Below are 26,008 nucleotides of genomic sequence, written 5' to 3'. Positions count from 1 at the left end.
GCATTTCAAATCAGTTGGATAAAGACAGATTTTCTTAATATACAGAGTCCTTACAAGCCAATGAGAAAAAGACCAACAACCTGACAGAAAAATAGGCAAATCATAAGGAGTTGCCACTTTTACCAACATGATAACAATGATCAAGAAGTTTCATACAACACTTTCACTATTGGTATTGATTAGGTATGGGTAAACAAGTACCCCTTGTTTCCTGAAGCCTTTTTAGAGGCAATTTGGCAACATCAAATTTCAAATGTCTTCTGACCCAGCAATTCTACTCTGATCAATTATCATACAGGTTCATTCACACATGTAAACAAAGATGTACCTACCAGGATATTCTTTCCAATGTTGTTTAAAATCATGAAAGGCTGGAAACAATCTAAAGGTCCATGTATAAGCAACTGACCATGTAAAACTGCAATACATACATACATCTATGTACATATACACATTAAAATATTATGCAGATAGAGCTATATATGATCTTCAAGATATACTATTAAGAAGACTTACTTTTCAAGTATCCTTCTTAGGCATTATTGAATTTTTATTTTTTTAACCGTATTTTTTTCTCTTTTAAATGAAGTAAAAACTAAAAGTGAATTAAAAATAATAATGAAGTAAAATTTAAAGTTTGGTAACTGAGACAACCCATTTTGTAGTGCTCTTGATGTCTCAATGTGAGATTTATTCCTGCATAACTGGATGGAATCAGCCAGAGCACATTCTTCAACCTATGATTTTCCTTCTTGGAAAAAAATTAAATAAATTAATCAGGTAAATTCACAGGTTTACTTTACTGTCTTTTTAGTGCATCTTCTAGGCATCATCAAAATGTGAAAGAATACGGAAAAGATAAGGCATATAAAACAGAAAAAGCTGCTGTACGTAATACGTTTAGAATCAAAACTCTCTTATGCTCTGTATGTGTGATTAAAATAAAGAAGTAATTGAAGACATTTCTAACATCAATTATTTTACTTTAGGTTGAAAAATGTGCCTTTAACTCTTTTTTTCTTGTTAACGGTAGCTTTTAAGAAAATATTGATAATTTTAAATACAGATGTAAACTTGAACAAAGATTCAAATTAATCAGGTTATGGCAATTTTTAAGTATTTACAAAGTAAATACTACAACTAAATTACACGAACATAAGATTTTAATTATCCTACTTTCTGACTGCCTTAAAGAGGAAGAAGAGAGAAGTTACCTGAAGCTGATGGACAAATCCAGCATTAGGATTAATACAAAATCTTCTTTCTTGAACATAAGCAAATGCATCTCTGAAAACAAAAAAAGAAAACTAAGGCGATAATATTATTTCATGAATTAATCTCAATTTTTCCAGAATTTATCTAAAATAGGAACTTACCTAACAATTTACCTAAAATAGAAAATCATAATCATACAGCTTGTACTACAGAGAGGTAGTGGATTGTAGTGGAAAAACCGAAAGCATGGTCAGACTAAGTATCACAATTCGTTTGCTTCTCAGCTGTGTGTCCTAGGGGACACTTCTCAGCTTCTCTAAGCTTTGTTTTTCTCATCTGTAAATTAGGCATTATAATAATTCCTATCTTGGAGCACTACTGTAAAGATGGAAGATAATAAGTATAACACATCGTGTACAGCATCTGTCACACAGTACATGCTCAGATATTATTACTGGTTAATAAATGAGAAGTATAGGGACTTCCGTGTGTTGTTGAGATAAAAGTGCCTAGAATAGTATCTGGCACGTGGCAGAAACCCAATAAATGGAAGTTATTTTCACTATTAATATTATTATTGACACATCACCAAATAATAAAGAGAATATATAAAACAAAATCTACCGGGCATTAATCATTTTCAGTTAAATAAAAGCATTTGTATTCAAATAATATTTAAGAATTAACACTTTTAAACAAACTTTTCCATTATAATTTTAAGATAAAAAATACCAAATAAACTAAAGCATTTGGGACTTCCCTCGTGGCACAGTGGTTAAGAATCTGCCTGCCAATGCAGGGGACACGGGTTCCATCCCTGGTCCGGGAAGATCCCACATGCTGTGGAGCAACTAAGTCCATCCACAACTACTGAGCCTGCACTCTAGAGCCCGCAAGCCACAACTACTGAAGCCCGCGCACCTAGAGTCTGTGCTCCGCAACAAGAGAAGCCACCGCAATGAGAAGCCCACGCACTGCAACAAAGAGTAGCCCCCACTCGCCGCAACTAGAAAGCCCACGTGCAGCAAAGAAGACCCAACGCAGCCAAAAATAAATAAATAAATAAATTAATTAATTAAAGATAACTTGGGGGAAAAAAAGGAAAGCATCTGAATGTCTACTATATGTGAGGCATGTGGATCCAATGCTGAACATAGCTCAAATGGAGAGGGTTAATGGGGAACACAGCATTAGAATGGAGAGATTGATAGGGGCATGCCATGTGAAGTTTCATTGGCCATGTTAAGAATTATTAAGGATCAGAAACCTTTGAAAGCTTTTTAGGGTAAGGTAACATATGATCAGGTTTATCTTTTAAGAAAATCATTCTCACTGTGGTGTGGAGAACAGAACAGACTAGAGAAGGAAAGAAAACATGAGACCACTAAGAAGGTGACTACTGGAAGAGTCCAAAGAAAACATGACTAGAGCTTGGATTAGGGAGATTAAATAATGATAAAGAGGAAGAGCCAGATTCAAGGAATATTTTAGGACAAAAAACAGACAGGATTTGGTAAAGGATCAGTTTGGGACATGAGGAGTGAAAGAGAAGGAGGGATCAATGATTACAACAGATTTCTAACTTGTACAAGACACACTAAGAAAGAAAATACTGTACACTGGTCAGCTTTTCTGGTTTGTTTTAGGGTGAAAAGTTCATCAGCCTGTCTCTCTCTCTCTTTTTGTCTATGCAATATGCTTGGAAAAGATGATTTTGGATAAGACAAACAATGAGTTGTGAATAGACACTAAAACAATTCTTAGGTAATTTTTCATCCAACTACTGTTAAAGGAAAACATAATAAATTAATCTTTCAAACAAAGCAAGCAATTACGTCTTTGTCTAAGAGTTTTTAAACTCAGATTAACCAATTCCCTAGTAGTAAGCAAGCAGTCTTCCATGGGTTATTCCAACTATAATTATCTTTGGTTTTTAAAATAACAAGAGTTAGCACTAGCTCCATAAAGTAACAAACATTAGCCTAAGTGGATCTATACAAGGTAGACAAGCTACAAGGATTAAGAGACTTAACCACAGGATAAAAGGGCCTGCCTAATCAAACATGACTAGATGACAAAATCAGGAAATTATTAACTTAAAGCTCCTAAACCATCTCCATTAAGCTTTATTTTAATGAGGATCTAAATTGTGGCTAGGTTTCAGAGTACTTTCTTACCTGTACTTCATTCCAAATGTTTCCATAACGTATGCAATAACAAAGGCAGCACTGAAGAGGGGGAAAACATTTTTAGAAAAAACCAGAAAACACAACTCATTAATTAAATGCAAGAGAAAGAAAGATTATCTCTAACTTCATACCTCCTGGAGATCCCTGCATTCCCATGGACAAGAACTTTTCCTGAAAAACAAGAAATAGTTAGTCTGACAGAAAGATACCTGATTCAGCAGCTAAAATATACTGAAACTATGTATCATACTAAATAAATCTTTTCTTAAGCATTTTATGTATTTTATATATACAACTTGGATACTTATTAAATTTAAAATCCTTGAATTTATTTATATTAACTGTGTGGAGATTACAGTAGACTTTTAGGTTAAAGAGATTTAAAGCTGACCCAGAACATGAAAAATAGTTCTATAGAGATATTTAAGAAAGCCTATCCAAATGAAACAAGAAGTTGGGAAAATACAAATTTGGGAAGTCTATTATAAATAAATGCAGAATATGAAAGTTGTAATTAAGACAAATACTAACTGAAAAATTAACTATCATAAATAATCTTCTAAAAATAAATGTAAGCAAAGTAAAGGAATATTATTTACCTCCACTTTGTAAGCTCCCATCAATAAATTCTTTAGTCTGAAGGCAAAAGACAATGTGTTATAATAAAACGTGTGGAGTAACATAAGCATAAAATACATACATACATACAGTGAAACAAAATATACTGAAAGTAATTTCCTGATTATTTATATGAATAAAAATTACCTTATGTCAAAAATCTCCAAAATGCTACAAATACAACTATTACAAGTTTAAATATTAGTTTGAATTTAAGAAATTCGAAGTGTGATTTCTCAAATATTTGGAGATCATAAAAAGGTTTTAAAAATAATAAATTAAAAAAAAATATAATCCCACAATTTTCAGACATAACAAAGTAAAAGTAGTATAGGATAAAATCATGTTTCATTAAGTTTTAGAACCACAATTAAGAGGTTAAATCATAAATAAATTTAAAATGATATTAAAAGATTGATACCTACCATGGGGAAAAAACGTATTATATTTTCAACTGGATTATCTGCAATATCCAAGACTAAATATCTGAAAATAGAATATTTTGTGATAAGCACATTTTCAGATAAAACTCTCTTCATATATAAAAAATATGAAAATTTCTTGGCAACCATGAAAATAATGCAAAACAACCTTCAAAATATCATATTCCCAAGAACCAAGCCATAGATTTTATACTGCTTGAAGGCATAGATAGCATTTAAAGCCTTAAATAACACGTTAACATTTTTCTGATATCTTATTATAAAAAAAAAATCTATCTGCTTAAAATAGAAAAATCACAAGTAGGAAGAAACTTTCCTCTAGATCAGAGTGGACCTGGAAAATAAAGACAAAAATTGCCTGTTTTCCTTACTGTTATTCTATTTCTACCAACTTCCCTCGTAAAAGATTTTTCTCTGGATGGCCCTGCCACCTTTCCTCACAACCCTAGAGAGGACCATTCAGAGGAAGCCCAAAGTCTGAGAGAGAAGAAACTAACCAAAATAGAAAGCAGCAGTCTGACAGAGCCGTGAGTCAAACATTCATTGTTTGAACTAAACTTCAGTAGAACAACAAGCAACAAAAGACCACCTGTCCTGGAATTTTACACCTTCAAAAACATTTAAAATAAGTCATTTTAATATACTAGCCTTATTTTGTGAAAAACTTCTATTTCTGGAAATTCCCTGGCGGTTCAGTGGTTAGGACTCGGTGCATTCACTGCTGGGGCCCTAGGTTCGAACCCTGGTCAGGAAACTAAGATCCCGCAAGCCGCGTGGTACGGCCAAAAATAAAAACTTCCATTTCTAACCTATCCAACACCACCTGTTTATTAACACAACTTAGTTAAGTAATTAAGTTATAAAATTTAAAGTCAATGTTGCTTTAATGATCATTTTGGTGGCAGAAACTTCAATAAATTCAGGGCTTATCACACAGAAGCTGTATCCAGGACATTTTGGCACTAAAAACAAAAATTCTATACAAATTAGAAAGCTATATAGTATGGCATTTTAAAATATAACATTTTCATTTTCTTTAATATACACAAGTCTATATGTGTGTATACATAATACACATATACAGTAGAAAAAGTTTAGAAGGAAATATACCAAAATGTTAAAGTTATGTTCCTCTGGGTTGTGGATTTATGGATGACTTTTTAAATATTTTTCTTGGTGTCATTCTGTATTTTCCAACATATCTATAAAGAACAAGTATTTCTTCTGCAATTAGAAAAAATTCGATCTAGTTTATTTTAGATTACAGATATTCCCTTTTTAAAACTAGTTTTTATTAACTGAAAAATGTGTACACACAGTAAAAAATTCTAACAGTATAAAGACATCTGCAATGAAACCTAGGTCTCTCTACCATCCCAGACCCTAAATTTCCCTTCTCAGAAGTAACTACTATCAAGTTTCTAGTCTGTCAGTCTAGAAATTTTCTATGCATATACAAGAATATATGCCTAATGTACTGCATATATTTTTAAACACATGGCTCTGCACCTTGCTGTTTTCATTTAATAAATCTTGAAGATTAGTCGATATCAGCACACATAGAAATACTTCATTCTTTTTCATGGTTACAGTATTCTATTGTGTATTCACACAATATATTTTATAGTCTCTTATACTGATGGACATTCAGGTTGCTTTCATTTTTACAAACAATAAAGCAGAACATTAAAACAGTTTTAACATATATGCTTTTATACAAATATTTCTAGAATGATATCAAAAAAAGAGTTAATAGTAGTTGCCTCCTAGCTAGAGATAGACTAGGTAGTTCGGTTTAGGGGAGGAAAGAGACATTTTCCTTATATACCTTTTTGACCCTTTGGCCTTTGTATCATGTGTAATATATGCTTTATTTTTTTAAATGAAGCTAAAACAAAGAACATTAAAAACCATCAGATGCTCAACCTCATCATTTTAAGATAAATGAGAAAGGCAAATTAAAACTACACAAGACACCTTGAGATTGGGAAAAATTAAAAATGTTTCATAATTTTGTCGTAGAGAGATACCAAGGAAAGAGTACCTCTCATTTACTTCACAGTGGGAATGTAAACTGATACAACTCACTGGAGGGCAATTTGTAACATCTATTAACACTTAAATGCTCACATTCTTTAATCCAGCAATTCCACCTCTACAAATTTATCCTATTGATGTATTCACATATGAATTAAATGATATATACAGGGATACTCACTACATTAGCAAAAGTCTGGAAACAATCTGAATGTCCAAAAAGAGGAGATGAGTTGAATAAATTTTAGAACAGTAATACAATGGATTACTGTGCAACTTAAAAAGAATAATGCGGGAGTTCCCTGGTAGCCTTGTGGTTAGGATTCTGGGCTCTCACTGGTCGGGGAACTGAGATCCCGCAAGCTGTGCAGTGTGGGGGCGGGGGGAAGAAGAATGCAGCTAAGAAATAATATGAAGCCATCTCTAAAATACATAATTTTTAAAAAAGGCTAACTTGATCAGTAAGAATATGTTTATATATGTAACATACCTCTGGAAACATACTCAAAAACAACGGATACCTGCAGGGAGGAGAATTGAGTATCTAGGGGACAGGAATAGGGAAACCTGCTTTTCAGTATACATGTTTTTGAACATTTAGAATTCCACATTCTGTGCATGAATTACTTTTTAAAAATATTTTAAAGGAAGTTTATTCTTTAAATGATGTACTGTATGACCCATCTTTATAAAACATATATATACAGGAGAAAAATCCGATATAATAAAATCAACTTGAAATAAAAACATTACATGTTTGCTACCCTTAACATTTTTATAAATTATAGCAACAATTCTTACCTAAATAATTGTTGAAAGTTGGGTTTAATAAAGTTTGCTTCAATATTTTGTCTTATACATATTATATGAGTTATTCCATGTTTCTGTAGTATAGGTAGCTATAAAAAAAAAGGGAGAGAAATAGTTTAAAATATAAAACATCATCTTATTGTAAAACAGATATTGAAAATACACAGGACTCAACTTTAGAACTAATGTAGCCACATCTGAGCTTTAAGTACAGGGGATCAAAGCTAATTTCATAATAACATACCTGAAGTGATCAAAATATTTCAATGATTCAAGGTTAATACACCACATGTCCTCAAAAGGCTAACAGGATTATTTTATATCTATAATTTTAGAGCTTGATATGACCTTAAAGATAATTTATTTGGGAAATAATACTACACCTTCATTATATACCTTATTGTACACTTTGACCTTTGTATCATGTGTAATATGCTTTACTATTTATTATTTACATTTATATACTATTTATTATTTATTTATAATACTATATAGTGGTTAAAGGCATGGGCTTTGGAGTCATGAGAGCCCAAGCTCTAGATCCCAGCTCTGCTAATGACCTGAGCACTATGGCTCAATTTTCTCACACGAAAATAAGGAAAACCCTACCTATTCACTTGAGTGGTTGTGAGAATTATATAAGAAAGTATGTTTGGCATACTGCCTGGGACACACAGCAAGGGTTTTCAGTAAATGGCAGTTACATATATTGACTACAATTTTTATTTTTTAGAGAGGACTACTATGACATAAACAGTTGTTCAACATCACTGATCTCTAGACTACTCCCTGCCTCTACAAGTACACTTTTTCTACTATAAGCCAGAATTAAGTTATACAATTCACAAAATCTAATTAACCTTTTAGGGTTTAAAAATTCTCCTAAAGTTAAAACTGGCAACTCCAAAGGATATTATATTCTGTGGTGCTTTGGGGCTCTACATTTAAAACAATTTAACATGACAACTCTAAGAACTATCAAATAAATTTTTATTTGCAAGTGACTATAGGTTTCAGTGAAATTTACAAGTGACATGTTGTTTTGTGTTTCTTTTTGCGGTACACGGGCCTCTCACTGTTGTGGCCTCTCCCGTTGTGGAGAACAGGCTCCGGATGCACAGGCTCAGCAGCCATGGCTCACGGGCCCAGCCGCTCTGCAGCATGTGGGATCTTCCCAGACCGGGGCACGAACCCATGTCCCCTGCATCGGCAGGCGGACTCGAAACCACTGTGCCACCAGGGAAGCCCCTAACATGTTATTTTAATAGTTAAAATATAAATTCCATGAGAATAAGGACTTTGTTCACTGATTCATGCTAAGTATGTATAAAACAGTGCCTGGAACATAGAACTTGTTCAATAATTATATGTTCAAGAAATGAATGAACAAATCATGAAGAATCAGAATTAAGAACCTTGAGTTTTCTATTTTCAGTTTATAATCCTATATATTTAATTCCCTTTCTGTAATAAACAGTCCAGACAGCAATACTAATAATTCATGAAAGAAGTCGAAGAATAATTCCTATTTGTTATAGACTGAATGTTTGTGTCTCCCTAAAATTCCTATGTTGAAGCCCTAACCTCCAAGGTAACAGTATTAATTGGTGGGGCCTTTGGGAGGTAATTAGATATAGATGAGGCCATGAGGGTGGAGCACCCATGATGGAATTAGTGCCCTTATAAGAAAAGGAAGAGACATCAGAGCTTCGTCTCTCTGCCATGTGAGGATACAGCAAGAAGGCAGCAAACTATGAAGAGGGCCCTCACCAAAACCTAACCATGCTGGCACTCTCATCTCAAACTTCCCAGCCTCCAGAACTGTGAGAAAAAAATGTCGGTTTTTGAAGCCATCCAGTCTATGGTATTTATTACAGCAGCCTAAGCTAAGAAAATGTGGTTTTTCAATGTTAATTTTTGCAGCTAGGTTTCCTATGTCTGGCATAGATTAGAGTTAAATTATCTTTGTATTTTCTGAGTATATCCTGAGACAGGGGAAAGGAGGTAAGCATTTGGTAGGATTAACAATGAATCAATGAGGACTTCCCTGGTGGTCCAATGGTTAAGACTTCACCTTCCGATGCAGGGGGTGCAGGTTCGATCCCTGGTCGGGGAGCTAAGATCCCACATGCCTCGTGGCCAAAAAGCCAAAAAACATAAAACAAGAAACAATACTGTAACAAATTCAATAAAAACTTTAAAAAAAAATGGGCCACATCAAAAAAAAATCTTAAAAAAAAAATCAATTGTTCCATATTCACATTTACAGAAACTCCAAAGTAAATTTAATATTCATTCCTTTGTTTATGATTGATCTATGACATGTGACGTTTTCATATCTACTCTACTAATGTGGGAAACTACAAGAAGACATATATAAAATTAGGGATAAAAACATGTTTTAACAAGTCTGGAAGGCACATTAGATTACTAAGTGAAAAACAAACCTTAAGATAGAACCCAAAAGTAATAGCACACAAAATAGTTTTTACTTTTCAACAGACTTTCATTTATACAAAGCAAATTATGACCTTATCTCATACCTACAAACAACAGAAAAATTTTAGAAAAAGAAATGGTTCACTACTTACAAAGAGCCTAAATATGTCCCTTTTATTAAAACTGTATTTGAATGTAATAAAAGATAGGCTAAACTAAGTGAGTTTATTAGAACAGGAGTTTATTCCCTAAGGTTTCTTTATCTCTGTTATTCTTTTGTTATTTTTTTGGATGATGAAATGAAAAGAAATATGGGCTGTACTATAATGACTCATGGTGGGAAATAATCAAATTTTGCCATAGAAGCTTTTCTTCAGTCCAATGCGACTTATGGTGAAATTAGGGGGGAGAGATTTTGAGACGATATATCTGTAAACAAACACTTATAAATTAATGTGAGAAAGAGTATAACAGGTATATTTATAAAGTGCAGTGAGAATACAAAAAGCAAATAGTCTAAAATCATCCTGAAAGCCAGTATTTGTGAATATTACATTATTTGGGCAGAACTTCGTTTTTACAAAGTCACAGTTAATTCTATAGTTATCTACCATATTCTTTCCTTAGTATTTATTTACATAGATATTTTTTAATCAACATCCCACCTTTCCAACTTAGCTGTAGGCCATCAAAATGACTAGGGTTACTCTTAGATAGTCCTCAACAGTCAAAAAGCCTTCCAGTACCAAAAGGAATGACATTAACTTTTAAAAACTCCCAATCACCTAAAATTCGTAAATACATCAAATTATTTCATAAAAGCTTTAAATTCTAAAGTTTTTATAAAACCTACTGCAGGTAAGTATCATACAATGTTTCACATTATAATTCAAAGAGAATTAGCACTGTCATAATTCATAGGGCTGAATCCTCTAGAAGTGACAATAACACTGTTACATATATTTGAATGAGATCTACCCTTTTTACTGTGTAACTGAAGAAATACATTTCAGTTTAACTATATAGGACATCTAGATATATAGTACAATACTTTACAACCTGGAACATCCAGACCTCTAAAGTCTGGAAGAAGAGAAGTAAGATTTGAGTCACTTCAATTAAAATATGTGGGTGTGTATGAGTGCATTCGTATACACTCGTGCATGCACACTCTCTTACCCTTTAACTAAAATGTTAAATAACCTTATTTTGGGATTTAATTGTATCTCATATTTTTCAGAAACTATGATTAGCAATTACAGATGTCTAGTATCTTAGAGGGTAAATAAATTATTAAAGGTCAGTTTTCGGTAAGTCTTTTAAATACATGGATTTCATGAGGAAAAAAATACAAAAACTCATTTGTGATTTGTGGTTAAACATGAGAATCACTGGTCCAGTAAAATTTGGAAAGAAGCAGGTGCTCCAGAGTGACAACTACTGTTAATATGCAATATCGGTGCACCCTTCCTCAAATAAAACTCTTTCTACTAAAAAAATTTACTCTAAATAGTTGGTTAATAAGGTCTCTTGATGAATCTAAAGTTCTTACCTTGCTTTTCATGGCAGAAGAATATGGGCCTAAAAACAATCCAGGCAAAATTTCCTAGGAAAAAAAATTGAGCTATTTACCACCAGCAATTTAAATCTATACAAAATATGTACCATATAAGTGGATTAGCTGAGTGTTTTCATAGCTGTTATAATAATTTGCTAAAAAGCTTGTTATTTAGGGAGTATTTTCTAGCCACACTGAGCAAATGATTGGGAAGAGAAATGCAGATGTGCTTTATATAATCAAATGACACATTTAAAGTTGAAATGTAGTTCTGAAAAGTCAGATATTTGAACTTCCACAGTGCTTTTTATAAGCAGTTTGAGTAGAATTACTATATTGTACTGTTGTCTTTTAGATTCCTAAAACACCCCTAATTTTACTTCTATTCTCTGCTATAGTTTAGAAATAAAATAGGTATAAAGAAAATCATCCCTTTGGAATTACATAAAACCTTATTCAGTCAAATCAAAAGTAGTACAAGATAAAACAATGACAACTTTTACCTATGTAAAGTATTATTGCAAAGCTTAAAAAAAGACTATTGACAGAGCTTCAGCAATTTAAATAAATAACTTCTGAATGGTGAATTAAAATTTATTCTATGTGAATTCAATATAGAAAGCTTTCAGTGTGAATTCTATGTGAATTCAATATAAAAAGTTTTTAGTATATAGAGTATATATCATACTCTATACACTAATATAATTTTGTAGTTCGGTTCTATGGGACATCAGAATTATTTGTGTATAGGTGTGACTTCTTCTAATAGCTTCTTGTGGGCAGAAACTAAATTTTACTCATATTTGCATTCCCCATAGCCCCAAGTAAAATGCCCCATGGGTAATCACATATTTTTTAAAAGTGAATTTTCACAGAGAGAAAGGAAACAGATTTTTAGAAGTCAAGGGATTCCTGAGAAGGGGAGACATTGCTCGATCTTGGGAGTAGCAAAGTTGAAATGCAAAACAAAAAGAGTACTGCTATGTGGGTTAGCTATCACTAATTCATTCATTCCATACTGTGAGTATTCAACTCAATCTTCTGGAGTACTTCACTATGAAAGCTGACTGGGAATCAGACACAAAGATGAGCAATTAGTCAAAAGGGTGATGTGCTTTACACTCAACTCTCCTGAGTTTATCTAAGCTAGACAAACACAGAAAGTAAACTGCTTACAGAAATAATACAAATATTGTACCCAATTTTTCAGATGAAGAAAAACAAAGTGACTCATTAAGCACAAACATATATTACTATGTCCATGGTTCTAATCTAAGAAAGAAATTTCATCTCCCATCTTTTTAAGAGCCACGATTAACTTTAAATATGTTAATATTTAAAATACTCAGTGATAAACCTACAGATCATGAGTCATCAGGACTCAAATCCTTTGTGAAATGAGGTTAAATTATTTAACAATGATAGTAACAGTAACACGGGCTGGCTGGAATAAATGAGAAGGTTGACATACCTGCATCTCTCGTCTCATAGGGTAGGTCCACTCCTTAAAAATGGAAGGAAAACATAAGAAAAGTAAATAACATTATGAAAAATGTCACCCAATTAAAGGTTAAAGATGTGATATACAAGTGTATGGATTTTTAAAAAATACATTATACTTATAGAATGTTCTATAAAAATAGCAGATTCAATTGGCTTCACAAACACCTAAAACTAAGTGACAGGAAACAACGATTAAGGTAATTCTTTAAATAACTGGGCTTCCAAAATTATGATTATGTTACTTTATAATGGACAGAATAGTTCAATAATTATAAGGATAGGTATTCCAGAAGTTTCTCTCAAAAATGATCCTCTAAATCAGAGATGTCAAATAGACTTTTTGTCATTCGTGCCAACTCTAATCAACTGGCAGTAGATAGCTAAAACCCTGTGTGGAGAAAGACTCAAGGAAGGAAAGAGTGCTGTGGTCATTGAGCGATATCTGCAATGATGAAAGAAGAACAGAATGTGATAAGTATTTATTTGCCATTCCTGATCTAAACTGCCAGATGCTCATCAAACAGCCTTTCCCATATCTCACTTGGGCTTAAGATTCTGTCTAGTTCAAGTTCCTTTACAGATACACTTCACCAAAGTACAGAGTTCATTCTTGGAATGCAGACCAAGATAAAGAAGTTGGAAAATAATGCAAAATGCCAATGCAAAATGGCAAAAGACAGAAAATATTTTAAAAGAAAAAGAAAAAAGCAATTACAGTGAATTGAAATGAAGAATCAAATATAGTACAGATAGTCCTCATTTGTAAATGGACTATATTCCAAAAGTTTCTAGCTTGGTTGCTTAAAACTCAGAATTATAAACAGTAACTAGGTTTCTAAAGTTAAAACTGCAAAAAGTAAAAAAAAAAAAAAAAACTTTTTATTTTGAAATAATTTTAGAATTACAGAAAAGTTGAAAAAATAGTATAAGAAATTCCCTTTACCCTCCATCCAGGTTCCTTAAGTCAGAAGAGTATTTTTAACATATAAGGTAGAAGTGTTGTATCTCTGTAATGGAAAGAGAGAATAGTACTCCTACAAAGACAGTCAGCATTTTTTTTTTAAATAGAGAAACAAAATACATTTTTCATTTTTAATCTTGAAAACTGGTCTCAGCAATGTAGTAGAAGCGGACTATAAACCCTGAGAAACCATCTATGAAATGACTGTTAAAATATATTTTTAAAAGTATCTTTAAATGCATAGCTGAACTAAGAAGTGAGGGAAATCCCCAGAGAGACACACACTCATAAACACAAGAAAGCACAAAACCAGCAAGGGTAGTAAGCACTGAAACAGAGCATACTGAGAAGATCTGCTAGTCTTTTCATGGCCTTATATTTCTTTCTGTTCTTTTAAAATGTAGGTATAAAAGAACTTATAATAAGGTGCTAAAATGCCCAAATCTGAATGTAGAGCTCAATCAATTTTTACAAACATACATACCCATATGATCACCACTCAGATGAAGATTTCCATCATCCCAGAAAGTTCCCTCATTCTTCTTCTCAGTCAATATCTCCACTGACTTCCATCACTACAGATTTTAGTTTTGTCTGTTCTGGAACTTCATGTAAATAGAATCATACAGCAGTACTATTTTATGTCTGGTTTATCTCACTCAACCTAATGTCCGTGAGATTCATCCATGTTGTTGTATATGCCAGTAGTTTGTTCCTATTCACTGCTGTGCAGTATACTATTGTATAAATATTCCACAATTTACTCATTCTCCTGTTGGTGGAGATTTAAGTAGCTTCCAGGTTTTGGCAATTATGAATAAAGGTGCAATGGAAACTCTTTTATATGCTCTTTGGTGGACATATGCATTTATTGCTCTTGGATATATAAGTGGCAATGGAATGACTAAATCACAGAGTAGGCCTATATTTGGCTTTACTAGACACTGTCAAAAGTTTTAGAAGAGCAATTTACACTCCCACCAGGAATGTATGGGAGTTCTAGTTGTTCCCCATCCTCATGATGGCCTTAATTTTAAATGGCACGGCACATGAGACAAAGCCTAGGACCTGCTCAAAGTCAGATCATGACCAAAAAGCTGGGACCCCCAAAGGGCAACACCCTCAGTGAAAGATAAAGTGGAGGCAGTGGGGCCTCACTTCATCCCCATAAAAATGAGTACTCTTGCCTTTCCCAGCTTTGGTTCTGAGTAAGTGGTGGTGGTGGTAGTAGTGGGCTGGGGTCTTCCTAACCAATCTGGTCTTCACTAAGGTTTGGCATTAGAATGCAATTATCTTTGTGAGGCCAAGTGAAAATTTAATGTCAAGTGGTCCTGGGTAAATAGTGTCCATGGGTTCCTGGGAGAAGCAAATGCATTTTCTCTCTGGAGGAACATACCCTAAACCTAGATCAGAAATAATTCAAACAGATAGGTTCCAATGAACTCGCAATATAAAATTCATTAAAAAAAAAAAAGAGGAAGCGAATCACCATGAAAAGTGATGCAACTGAATCACAGCCACAATGACGGCAGATATTTATTACAACAATGAAAAATACAACACATTTAATATATTTAAAGAAATAAGAGTACCATAAGTATGACCAAAAATTAAGAAACTAATTTTTAAGGGAGCCAAAAGGAATATGTAGAACTGAAAATGTACAACTGAAATGAAAAGTCAACAGATAGGCTAAACAGAAGGACACAGTTAGAGAGAGAATCTGTGAACTGGAAAACAGAACTAATGAAATGACCTAAATTCAGAGATGGAAAATATGAGCAGTTATTAGACATGTAAGATAGAATTAAATGGTCTAAATCCACAGAATCTAAGTTCCAGAAGGAGGGGTGAGAAAATAAAGGAGAGATATTACACCAGATATTAATGAGAATTTTCCAAAAGTAGTTAAAGATACCTCAGGAATAGGCGGCCCAGTAAATCCCAAGCAGGATAAAGGAAAGAAATGCACAGGTAAACAGTGAAACAGCAGCACAGCAAACCCAGAAAGGAGAATTTCTTTTTCCAGACTAAAAGCCAATAGAAGACTGGAAAAGAATAGAGGCCAGAAGACCTACATATATGCAGTCACTTTTCCTGAAAGACATCAAGGCAATTCAATGCAAAAAGAAAAGTCTTTCAACAAGTGGTGCTGGAACAACTGGATAAATGTCTGGAAAATAAAACGAATCTTGATCCTGACCACACGTGTGTGCGCGCATGCACATGCACGCGAGCACACACACACACACACAAACATCTCATCTGTCTTCATTGCTGTATCTATTTCCAGCACTTGATGACAGTACCTGGCACATAGCAGGCACGCAATAAATAATTGTTGAATGAAAGAAAAATGTGTGTGTGTGTATAAACATAAGTGCAAAAATGATATAACTTCTAGAAGAAAACATAGGAGAATATCTTTGCAACCTTGGGAAAAGGAAAGATGTCTTAAAGAGGGCACAAAAGGTACTAAGCACAAAGGGAAAAAACAATTTAGTAAACTCAATTTCATGAAAATAAAAAACTTCTGCTCAAGGATATACACTGCTAAGAAAATGAAAGATCAAGCCACAGACTGAAAGAAAACATTTGTAATACATATATCCAATAAAAGACTTGTATCCAAAATACAAAAATACACACCAATAATAAAGTGAAAACATAATTTTTAAAATGGGCAAAGAAGTGGACAGACAACTCATTATGGAAGATAGCTAAATGGCCAATATCACATGAAAATGTGCTCAACATTAGGGAAATTCAAATTATATTAAAACAACAAATTCAAATTCAAAGCACAAGATACCATTACATACTCATGATTGACTAAAGTTAAAAAGTGACAACACCAAATGTTAGTAATGACGTGGAGCAACTGGGACTTTCAAACATTGCTGAGTATAAAATGAAATGTTAATAATACACTTACCCTATTAATCTAGCAATTCCACTACTAAGATTAACCAAAGAGAAATGAAGACATACGTCCACAAAAAGACTTGTACAAAAATATTCAAAGCAGCTTTATTCATCATAACTCCAAATAACCCAAATGTCTATCCATGGTATACTCATACAGTGAAACAGTACTCAGCAATGAAAAATAATCAACTACCCATAAACACAATATAGACGAATTTCACACGTATTATGTTCAGTGAAAGAAGCCATAAACAAAACAGTCCATTTTGCATGATTCAATTTACATGAAGTTCAAGAACAGACAAAACTAAACTATGGTTACAGAAATCATCATATTCGTTGCCTAATGTGGGGTGGGGTAGGGGTTGCCTGGAAATGGATATGAGGTAACTTTCTATGTTGGGAGAAATGGTCTACATCTTGATACAAGCAGTAGTTACACTGGTGTATATATTTAACAAAACTCACTAAATTGTACACTTATTATCTGTGCATTACACTCTATGTAAATTTTATCTCTATTAAAAAAAGAGAGAGCATCCAGACAAAAAAGACAGATTACATATAAAGGAAAGACAATTTGACTGACCCTGACTTCTTAACTACAAGAATGGAAAGGCAGAAGACAGAGGAATAATACATTCAAAGTGGTGAAATAAATAACTGTTAGTTTAGAATATATATTGAGAAAATTGTCTTTCAAGAACAAGAGTGAAATAAAAGACAATTCCATAAAAACAAACAAAAGAGAGTTTACTACCAGCAGACTCTTATTAAAGGAACTTCTAAAAGATGTTTTTTTGAAGAAAAGGTACTACTGTCTCTATTTTACATTTCTATTTTAGGTACAGAGAGCCTACATAACCTGACTTCAAGTTCATGTAGTCTGACTCTAGAGTCCATTCTCTTAATCGCGACACTATACAGCCTCTCAATGTAAGAATGAACTATAAGGCAAACATATAGCTATATTTAAACAAATACTGACTACATAAAATAATAATAATGATTAGTTTATAGCGATTAATAGAATAGAAAAAAGTATATAATTTACAAGCCAGTAGAGGGGGAAATGTAATCAAACTGTACAGACTGAATGTTTACCTGCTTTTTTAACTTACCAATATGTAATAACTTTTTTATATTGAAAAACTGTTAAAGAAGTTAGGTCAAAGATTCTTGTCATTTTAGTCACAGAACCACTAACCATTGAGCACAGTGCCTTCCAGAGAATGAGCACAGTGCCTTCCAGAGAATAAGCACTGAGGAGATCCACGGTACTAGATTCTATGGATCTTATTTCTTTTTCTTTTCTTTTCTTTTTCTTTGTTTTCTTTCTTTTTTTTTTTTTTTAAAGATTCTCTAGTAGTCTAACAGTCAGCCTTATCTTCCGGAAAAAACTCGTCAGAGCTGTGAGAAAGAAGAAAGCGATTAAAGAAATGTGTACTTTTGAGTTTACCTAAAATGAAATCTCTACATTATGTGTGATGAAAGAGGAAAAACAGAGGAACATATATAGGGAAATGGTGTACATATATTCCAGGGAATACTACGCAATATGCCAGATGGCACTTAAAGCCACAGGATAAACATGTGCTTCTTTCTGGTGTACCAATTTTATCAGAAGTTTTGTTTTTTGTTTTTTGTTTTCCCTGGCGAAAAAAAATATTTTCACTGACCACCAATTTAAAACATTAAAACAAACATGAACATATGGAATAGAATGCAAAATTTACATGAATTTTTAAGTGAAACAGGCTTCAAATAAATTTTGAGCTTCTCATAAGGTTGTATTCAATAGAACATGTATGTTGTTATTTATAGAAGAAATATTACAAGAATAAAAAGCAAGCTGTATAGAAGAGAATGAAAAATTACTCCTATTCACAGGACAGAGAAGCATGCAGCCTTCTTTAGTGAGCATGACTTGCTGTAATAGGCAATACTCCTGATCTCAGGAGTTTACCCTCTTTGTTTATCTAGTTCTGATTACTACCTACAGAACAAATCTTAAACCTGCCTTGTCTACCAATTCTGCCTTTAGTGTACTACATCAAGATTTTGAAAGTCATTCATGCTTACAGTCGTGCTCTACCAGACACATATCTGTCTGAACATGTCTCTAATAACCAAGTCTTGGGTGTTCACACTCAATCTTAATCTCAACCTGCCCACAGTTCCTAAAATCCATCAATTTAGAGATGGGAGTATTAATGGGTCAGACTCCCATTATAACTGCCAATGATCTATTCTGAATTACTATTGTAGATAATTAGTAGAATCAACTTCCCAAAATTCGATGATTAGCAAAGCAGTCCAACTATATTTCTCAAACCAAAGCAAGCCTGCTAAGCTAAAATATCCTTAATTGTGAAATACACCATGCTTCTGACAGAAATTCACAAGTGAAAATCCTTCAATCATCAATATGAGATAGAAGGTACCACATATTAAAACACCTTTCAGGCAAATGCAGTTACGTGATCTATAAAATCTTCTCAAGCAAATGCAGTTACATAATCTATAAAATCACACTTAGGAGACAGGAAAAAATGCTATAAAAATGTTCAAAGACCAATAAACAAATAAATTCACCAAAGGACACGGGCTGTAACATATAAAAAATTCTTATCATCAGATGGATTAGGGTGGTTGAAACATGTAACTTTTAGAAATACCAAGAGGATTTTTTTTTTTATACAGGTTGGGGGAGTTAGGAAAAAAAAACACAAAACATCAGCATACTATACCTGAGCTGGTACACTTCACAAAACAGAAAAAGTAGTATTACAGTTTCTCTCCTCCAAAAAAAATAGTCCTCTTCAGAATAAGCTCTTTCCTTTAGTTCCCATGCTTAACTCAAGCTTTACTTAAACCAAAGGACCAAAAGAGATTTTTACTCAAAAATGAGAGGGTTGGGGGGATATGGAGAAACAGAGGAGCATTTAAGTAAGATGCCTCTAAATCAGTTATTCCTAAACCTGGCTGCCATTAGAATTATCTAGCTCCGTCTTAAACCGATTAAATCAGAATAGGGGCCCAGGCATGGTTATTTTAAAAGTTCCTTGGGTGATTCTACTCTACAGTCAGGTTAAAAAAGCACCATTCTAGGGCTTCCCTGGTGGCGCAGTGGTTGAGAGTCCGCCTGCCGATGCAGGGGACACGGGTTCGTGCCCCGGTCTGGGAAGATCCCACATGCCGCGGAGCGGCTGGGCCCGTGAGCCATGGCCACTGAGCCTGTGCTCCGGAGCCTGTGCTCCGCAAGGGGAGAGGCCACAACAGTGAGAGGCCCGCCTACCGCAAAAAAAAAAAAAAAAAAAAAAAAAAAAAAAAGCACCATTCTAAACTTAAAGGAGCTAGTAGAGGGATGCTCAGTCAGACACATTAAGCAACTCCTAGTTTTGTTTCTGTACTAAGAGAATCAAAAGAGAAAAAAAAATGGAAAGGGTAACATTTAAGTTGCCAAACTGCACTTGAAATAAATATCTCATTTTCTAACTGAAAAGAAGATAAAACATTAATCTTGAATTATAAAAGCAACAGCCCTAACTATGTAACTGATTTGTTTTAAAATTGTTACTGTAAGCTGCTTTTTTTCTTCACATGTAAAAAAACTACTGTAATCTTGCCACAAGTAAGACTCTACTATCAAAACTAATCAAGATTCTTTCATTAAGTCAAAAAACATTCGTCAAGCTTATGATATATATCAGACACTGTTAAATGAAAGAAACAGTGGCAAATAAGACAAATTTATTGGTGACCAAGCCTCCTTATGAAACTTTTAGGCTATAGTGGAAAACAGACATTGATCAAAATTATGATAACTGCTACAAAGGTAGGTATAAAAGTAAAAGTACCAAGTGCTACAGAGGTTTATAAACCTGGGGGATTGAACTAGTCTGGAGAATGGGAGAAGGGACAGGAGGAATTGGCAAAATCAGGGAAAGTTTCTCTGAAGAAATGATGCCTCAAGTGAGATCTAACCTAAGAGCAAACAGTTAATGAGGAGAGGGCAAGGGGAATGCTGGCAGTTGTGGTGGGGGAAAATAGTAACGTAAAGGTTCTGAGATAGGGGGAAACAACTGAAGCATTCCAGAAACTGGGAGAAGATGACTATGGATAGGGCACACAGAGAATGCAGCAAGGGGAAGAGTAGCTCATAATGAGATTAGAGAGGCAGGTGATGCCAGTTCACACGGGACCATGCTGATGACATTAAGGGTTTGAACTTCATCCTCAAAACAATGGTTCTGAAGAACCTAGGGGCAGGACAGGAATAAAGATGCGGACGTAGAGAATGGACTTGAGGACACAGGGAGGGGGAAGGGTAAGCTGGGACGAAGTGAGAGAGTGGCATGGACATATATACACTACCAAATGTAAAGCTGATAGCTAGTGGGAAGCAGCCGCATAGCACAGGGAGATCAGCTCGGTGCTTTGTGACCACCTAGAGGGGTGGGATAGGGAGGGTGGGAGGGAGACGCAAGAGGGAGGGGATATGGGGATATATGTTATATTCACTTTGTTATACAGCAGAAACTAACACACCATTGTAAAGCAAGTATACTCCAATAAAGATGTTTAAAAAAAAACAAAAAACAATGGGAAATCACAGCAGTTTTAAAGGAATGATGATCTTTTTGCAAACCCATCTAAACACAGCTAAGTTTCTGCTAACAACTATCCTGTAAAGAGTGCTCTAACCAGTGTTTCACGAAACTTGGAAGTAATATTTTTATAGAAGTGACAGGATCATCAAGCTACCATAGCCTGATCACAACAATCATTAAGAGCCTTCACTGAAATCTCTGTACTTGAATTTTTTTTTACTTAAGCAAGATTTGGATTGTGATTGGTAGTGCTTCCTATGTGGAAGGAAGTATGCTGGCTGGTCACCATAACCATGTAAAACTGTTTGCCACTTTATGTATCTCACTGCAAATCAGAAAATTACATTCTGTTTAATTAGTCAGTTTATCATGAGTAACTGTATGCCCTATTTAATGGTTATTTACAGTTTTGTGTGTCCAGAAAGCATCCTCCATCTTTCGTGAAATGCTCCTCTGGTTTTGGTGGGAGGGCTACTAATGATAAGCTTCACTCCCCTAGCCCAGAAAGTGAGTATCTGACCTAGACTGGACCCCTCACTGTATTCACCCCTTCCTGGCTCTACTGACTGATCCAAAGGATGGGCATATGACCTAAATTGGGCCAATCTTCTAGATTTTAAACACTGAAGGTTAGAGAAAGACACTTTTGTTCCTCAATGTGTATGCTGTAAGCATATGACCCTCGAGCAACTGATGGCCAAACTCCATACCTGTGCAGAAGCCCAAGAAAAAGAACAGATCCTGACAGAAAGTAGAGACAAGCACTAATGAAAGGCAGGGGCAGCTCTGATGCGTTATAATACCATCTAGTCAAGTCCCTGAGACCAGCTGCACTCCAAACTTTCTGGATTTAGTTACTTCTTTTCTTTTTTGCTTAAGCTCCTCTGGTTTTTGTCACTTGTAACTGAGAGATAACAAACATCCAATGCTATGAAATAAGGAATGAACTGGCTTTCAGTAGATAATATCATTATGTACTAGGTTTAAGCATTACTTCTGTCCGACACAGGAAAGAAGTAAGCTATATTCCTCGTAAGATTTTATAATCTTTGCAAAGATAAGCTATATTATTTACACAATAAAAGATGAAATACAAAGTCTGTAAACATTTTAAACTAGAACTATTAAGATTAGAACAGGGAAGAATTGAGGTGTAGTAAAAAGGACAATGAATTAAGAATGAGGAGACCAAGGTCCTCACTTGTGTCTTGTGCTAGGCATATCATTTATTCTTAGTAAGCCACAATTTCTTCACCTTAAAAGTAGGAATGCTCTACATTATTCCTAAGGTTGCTTCCAGTGATGAAATTTCTGAATCATTTTGAGGATATAAAAGCATACTCCTCATTCACATTATTCCATATGAAACAAAGAAAAAAGTGTAAATTCATTTTTAACCTAACCTAAATTCTACTTTTTTTCCTATTTAAGAGTCTACTCTTAAAACATGAAATTCTCAAGGATTATTATCACAAGCAAAAGATCCGCCCCCAATAAAAAACGTGAACCACAAATGAAGACATTCAATAGAATATTTGGTATAAATTGAATGATCTCTTAAAAATAGCGATTTTAGATTTCTTTCTTTCTCGATCCTACTAAAGCATATCTGAATATCATTGTCCTGTTATAACTGAGTCTTCAGAAAAATTCTAATTTAGTATTCTGCAATACCATAAAGTATTCTAAACTAGGAATAGATGGGAGAAAACTCAGTACAAACGTTAGGGAAGGAAGAAGTAAAGTGGGGTAAAAAGAACCCCAAATTAGAAATCAGGAGAACAAGTTATAAAGAATTTTATTTCCCATATTAACTTCCCTCCAAAGGGCAAGGTTTTGGATTGAAGTTTTCAGATTCGAACGAGCTAGCTTTGTGACATTTACTCTGCTGGTCACGGCTTGCCTCAAAAACACCAAAGACCAAACCAAAACAAAACAAACTACTTCGGGAAACTTTCTGAAGGCACACTTAGCAAGTTCAGGGCCCACGTCTATTCCACACGTGGGGCCGTGTGTCCCACAAGTGAATCGACGACACCAAAGATTACCCCTCAAAAGGAGATTAAAAACATTATCCTCGCATTGCTTTGGCAATAAAAGGGGAACCTTACTCCAAGTAAGGCCTCGACGCCAAACCTGGGGGGAAAGGGCTGCTTTTGCTCATCTCATTGAATTCAGTTGACCAGACCCGGCTCCGGCGCCGGAGACTCAGGAGGGGAAGAGGAACTCAGTGACCGGGGTCTGGGCTGACAGCACCGGAGTGCGAGGCTCCGCCCCTGGGTCCCGGGACGCCCTCAAGAGGCAACAGGACTCCGGGGAGCCGGAGGCTTCGACGGTTGGGGCCTGGGGTCGCCCCTCGGCCGAGGAGCCACAGGGGGAGGCCTGTGCGGGGCAGTCACTGACAGACTCACCTCGGCGTCTTCTTTGCACTGTGGGAGCGAGGGGAACTCCAGCTTCACGTCCTCCATGGTCCCGACCCGCGGGCTTGTGGGTGGGGTGGGGTGGGAGTGGGAGTTACCCGCCGGCCCGACACTCGGGCTGGCAGTGGCGGTGAAAGGAAGGAGTGAGGGTAGACCGGAGGACTGACGGGGAGGCAGCAGGCTTACAACTAACACACGCAGACTAAAGGGTCCCAGCGACTCCGGCGGCGGCGGTGGCGGCGACGACAGCCGGAAAGAGGAGGGCTGGGCGGCTCGTGCGGCTCGTGCCCGGCCGCCATGCTGCTGCCGCCTCCCTCCCCCGCCGAGTCTCCGCGCCCCTAAGGCCGCCCAGGCTCCCGCACCAACACGAGCCCTACAACCGTCTCCCCGCTTTCCACCCCGCCCTCCTCGCGCCGCCCCAGCCAATCCCAGCCCACGCTCGCCTTCGGCCCGCCCCCCGCGGCCGCCAGGTGTCAGAGCGCCGCCGCCCCACCCCTTCGCGAGAGCGCAGACGCGGGGGGGCGGGGCCCCGGAGGCGCAGCGGCGGGAGCTCACCGGGTTTGGAGGAGGTGAGACTGCGGTAGCAGGGAAAGCACGAAGGACGGTCCTGGGAAAAGGAGTGGGATAATACGACTCAGCTCTGCCCTTTCCGGATTGGACGCAAATCCCTTCTTTGGTGTAAGAACGGGGAAGACATCCTAGCCACAATAAACTGGCTTACGAAAGGAAACTATAGTTTTCTCCCCTCTCAGAATCCTGCGCTATCTGGTGAGGCTATAACCCAGAGTAATGAAGAGTTCACCTGAAAATTACGTTATGCCACAGAGAGAATGCAACACCATCACTTTTAAGCAAATCGAAACGGTGTACTTTAAAGAATATCTTGGGAATATGACAACTAGAAAATATCAAGAAAAAATGGCAAATAGAAAAAATCCTAATAGAAACAATTTATAGCCCACTAATTTGTACATAATACTGAAGGTCTCTTCCTTTAATTCTAAGCTTGTTAACACTTCAACGTATTATTAAACTATATGGCTTTCAATATCTTTTTAAAAGGAGTTTGAGTCAGTTAATACTATATTGTTAATAAAGTTCAGGTATATAATACTTTCTCTGGGTTTAGGGAGATAATGTTATCTTTTTTGTTTTTAAACAGATGAGGAAAATCAAGCTTAGAAGTGTAAGAACCCACACATAAACTTTCAAGATTTGTACACCAAACTGATTCTTTAAAAAAAACACCACCACCACCACCAAAGTAAAAAAGTGAGATAGTCTTTCATTAACTGAATTGCAGATTACATCGGATAAAGTACAAAGGACCACATGGATATCTGACCTAGACCTGACATACTATTACTTTTTATAGTCATATTTATGAAATACACTACTAAACATATATAGAAATAGAACTGTTCAATAATTCGAGTATTAATTAGATGGCTAGTTTGAGGGCTCCATTTTCTCCACCACTATGTAAACAGTTCTCTCCCTTTTAGTTATAAAAAGGCACACATTACTCTGCTACCAAGTTTTTAATTTGAAGAATGATTGTATTATTACCTGAGTCATATATCATTCATTCTTCAGTGTTTATGAAACTGAAGTTTCTTTTTTTTAACAGCACCTTTAATAATAACATAATCTTAATTGATGCCCAATGATGATTTCCTATTGTAATTTGTTAAAGCTTTAATTACCACATAATATGAGAAAGAATCGTGTATAGGTAACGGAACTTTTGTTCTGAACATTTCTGACATCAACATTCCCTACATCAGATCCTTAGCCTGGTATCCATAGATACCTAGTGTCCATGGGTGAGCTTGGGAAATAATAAATCTCCTAAGTTTTAATATATGCAAAATTGTGTGTATGTATGTGTGAATCTTTCTGAGAAGAGTGTACAAACCTCCTCAAAAGGGAACTATCATCTCACATAAATCAAGAAAACCAATTCACATTTAAATAGCAAATGTTACTTTTAATCATAATCTAAAAAATGGTTATGGATGTGCATGTCACTATTTCAATTAACTATCACACGGCTTAATCATAGTAGGTGGAGAATAAATAAAGGCTTTCTGGAAGGAGGAATATATACAGACACACATCTATGTTACATATAACAAGATGCTCTCATGAACACTGAGTATAGGTACTGTTTTAAAATAAAATTCAGAAGTCTACAATCTAAATCCAACTTCATCTTGGTTATTAAATAGTTTAGACCACAGTAAATGTAGTCTCATAAAAGACAAGAATATA

At 35.4% G+C, this 26,008-nt stretch overlaps 1 protein-coding gene across 2 annotated transcripts in view; it reads right to left on the bottom strand.

Annotated features, from left to right (window-relative positions):
• STYX (serine/threonine/tyrosine interacting protein) overlaps window positions 1-24,119 on the bottom strand; it is a 34,143-nt gene extending 10,024 nt beyond the window's left edge. The window contains exons 1-9 of one of the 2 annotated variants that reach the window (XM_079701208.1): window positions 23,726-24,119; window positions 12,781-12,813; window positions 11,304-11,357; window positions 7,304-7,401; window positions 4,448-4,508; window positions 4,004-4,040; window positions 3,536-3,575; window positions 3,393-3,443; window positions 1,215-1,287 (exon numbers count right to left, since the gene is read on the bottom strand). In XM_079701208.1, coding sequence (XP_079557334.1) covers window positions 1,215-1,287; window positions 3,393-3,443; window positions 3,536-3,575; window positions 4,004-4,040; window positions 4,448-4,508; window positions 7,304-7,401; window positions 11,304-11,357; window positions 12,781-12,813; window positions 23,726-23,782 — 504 coding nt within the window. In that variant the 5' untranslated portion in view covers window positions 23,783-24,119. Of the gene's footprint in view, window positions 1-1,214; window positions 1,288-3,392; window positions 3,444-3,535; window positions 3,576-4,003; window positions 4,041-4,447; window positions 4,509-7,303; window positions 7,402-11,303; window positions 11,358-12,780; window positions 12,814-17,908; window positions 18,359-23,725 lie in introns of those variants that run through there. The other variant, XM_079701207.1, reaches the window with a different exon arrangement.
• Between the last annotated feature and the right edge of the window lie 1,889 nt (window positions 24,120-26,008).

This window comes from Hyperoodon ampullatus (genome assembly GCF_949752795.1).
Source record: "Hyperoodon ampullatus genome assembly, chromosome: 3".
NCBI lineage: Eukaryota > Metazoa > Chordata > Mammalia > Artiodactyla > Ziphiidae > Hyperoodon > Hyperoodon ampullatus.
This window is presented reverse-complemented; position numbering and strand designations above follow the sequence as displayed.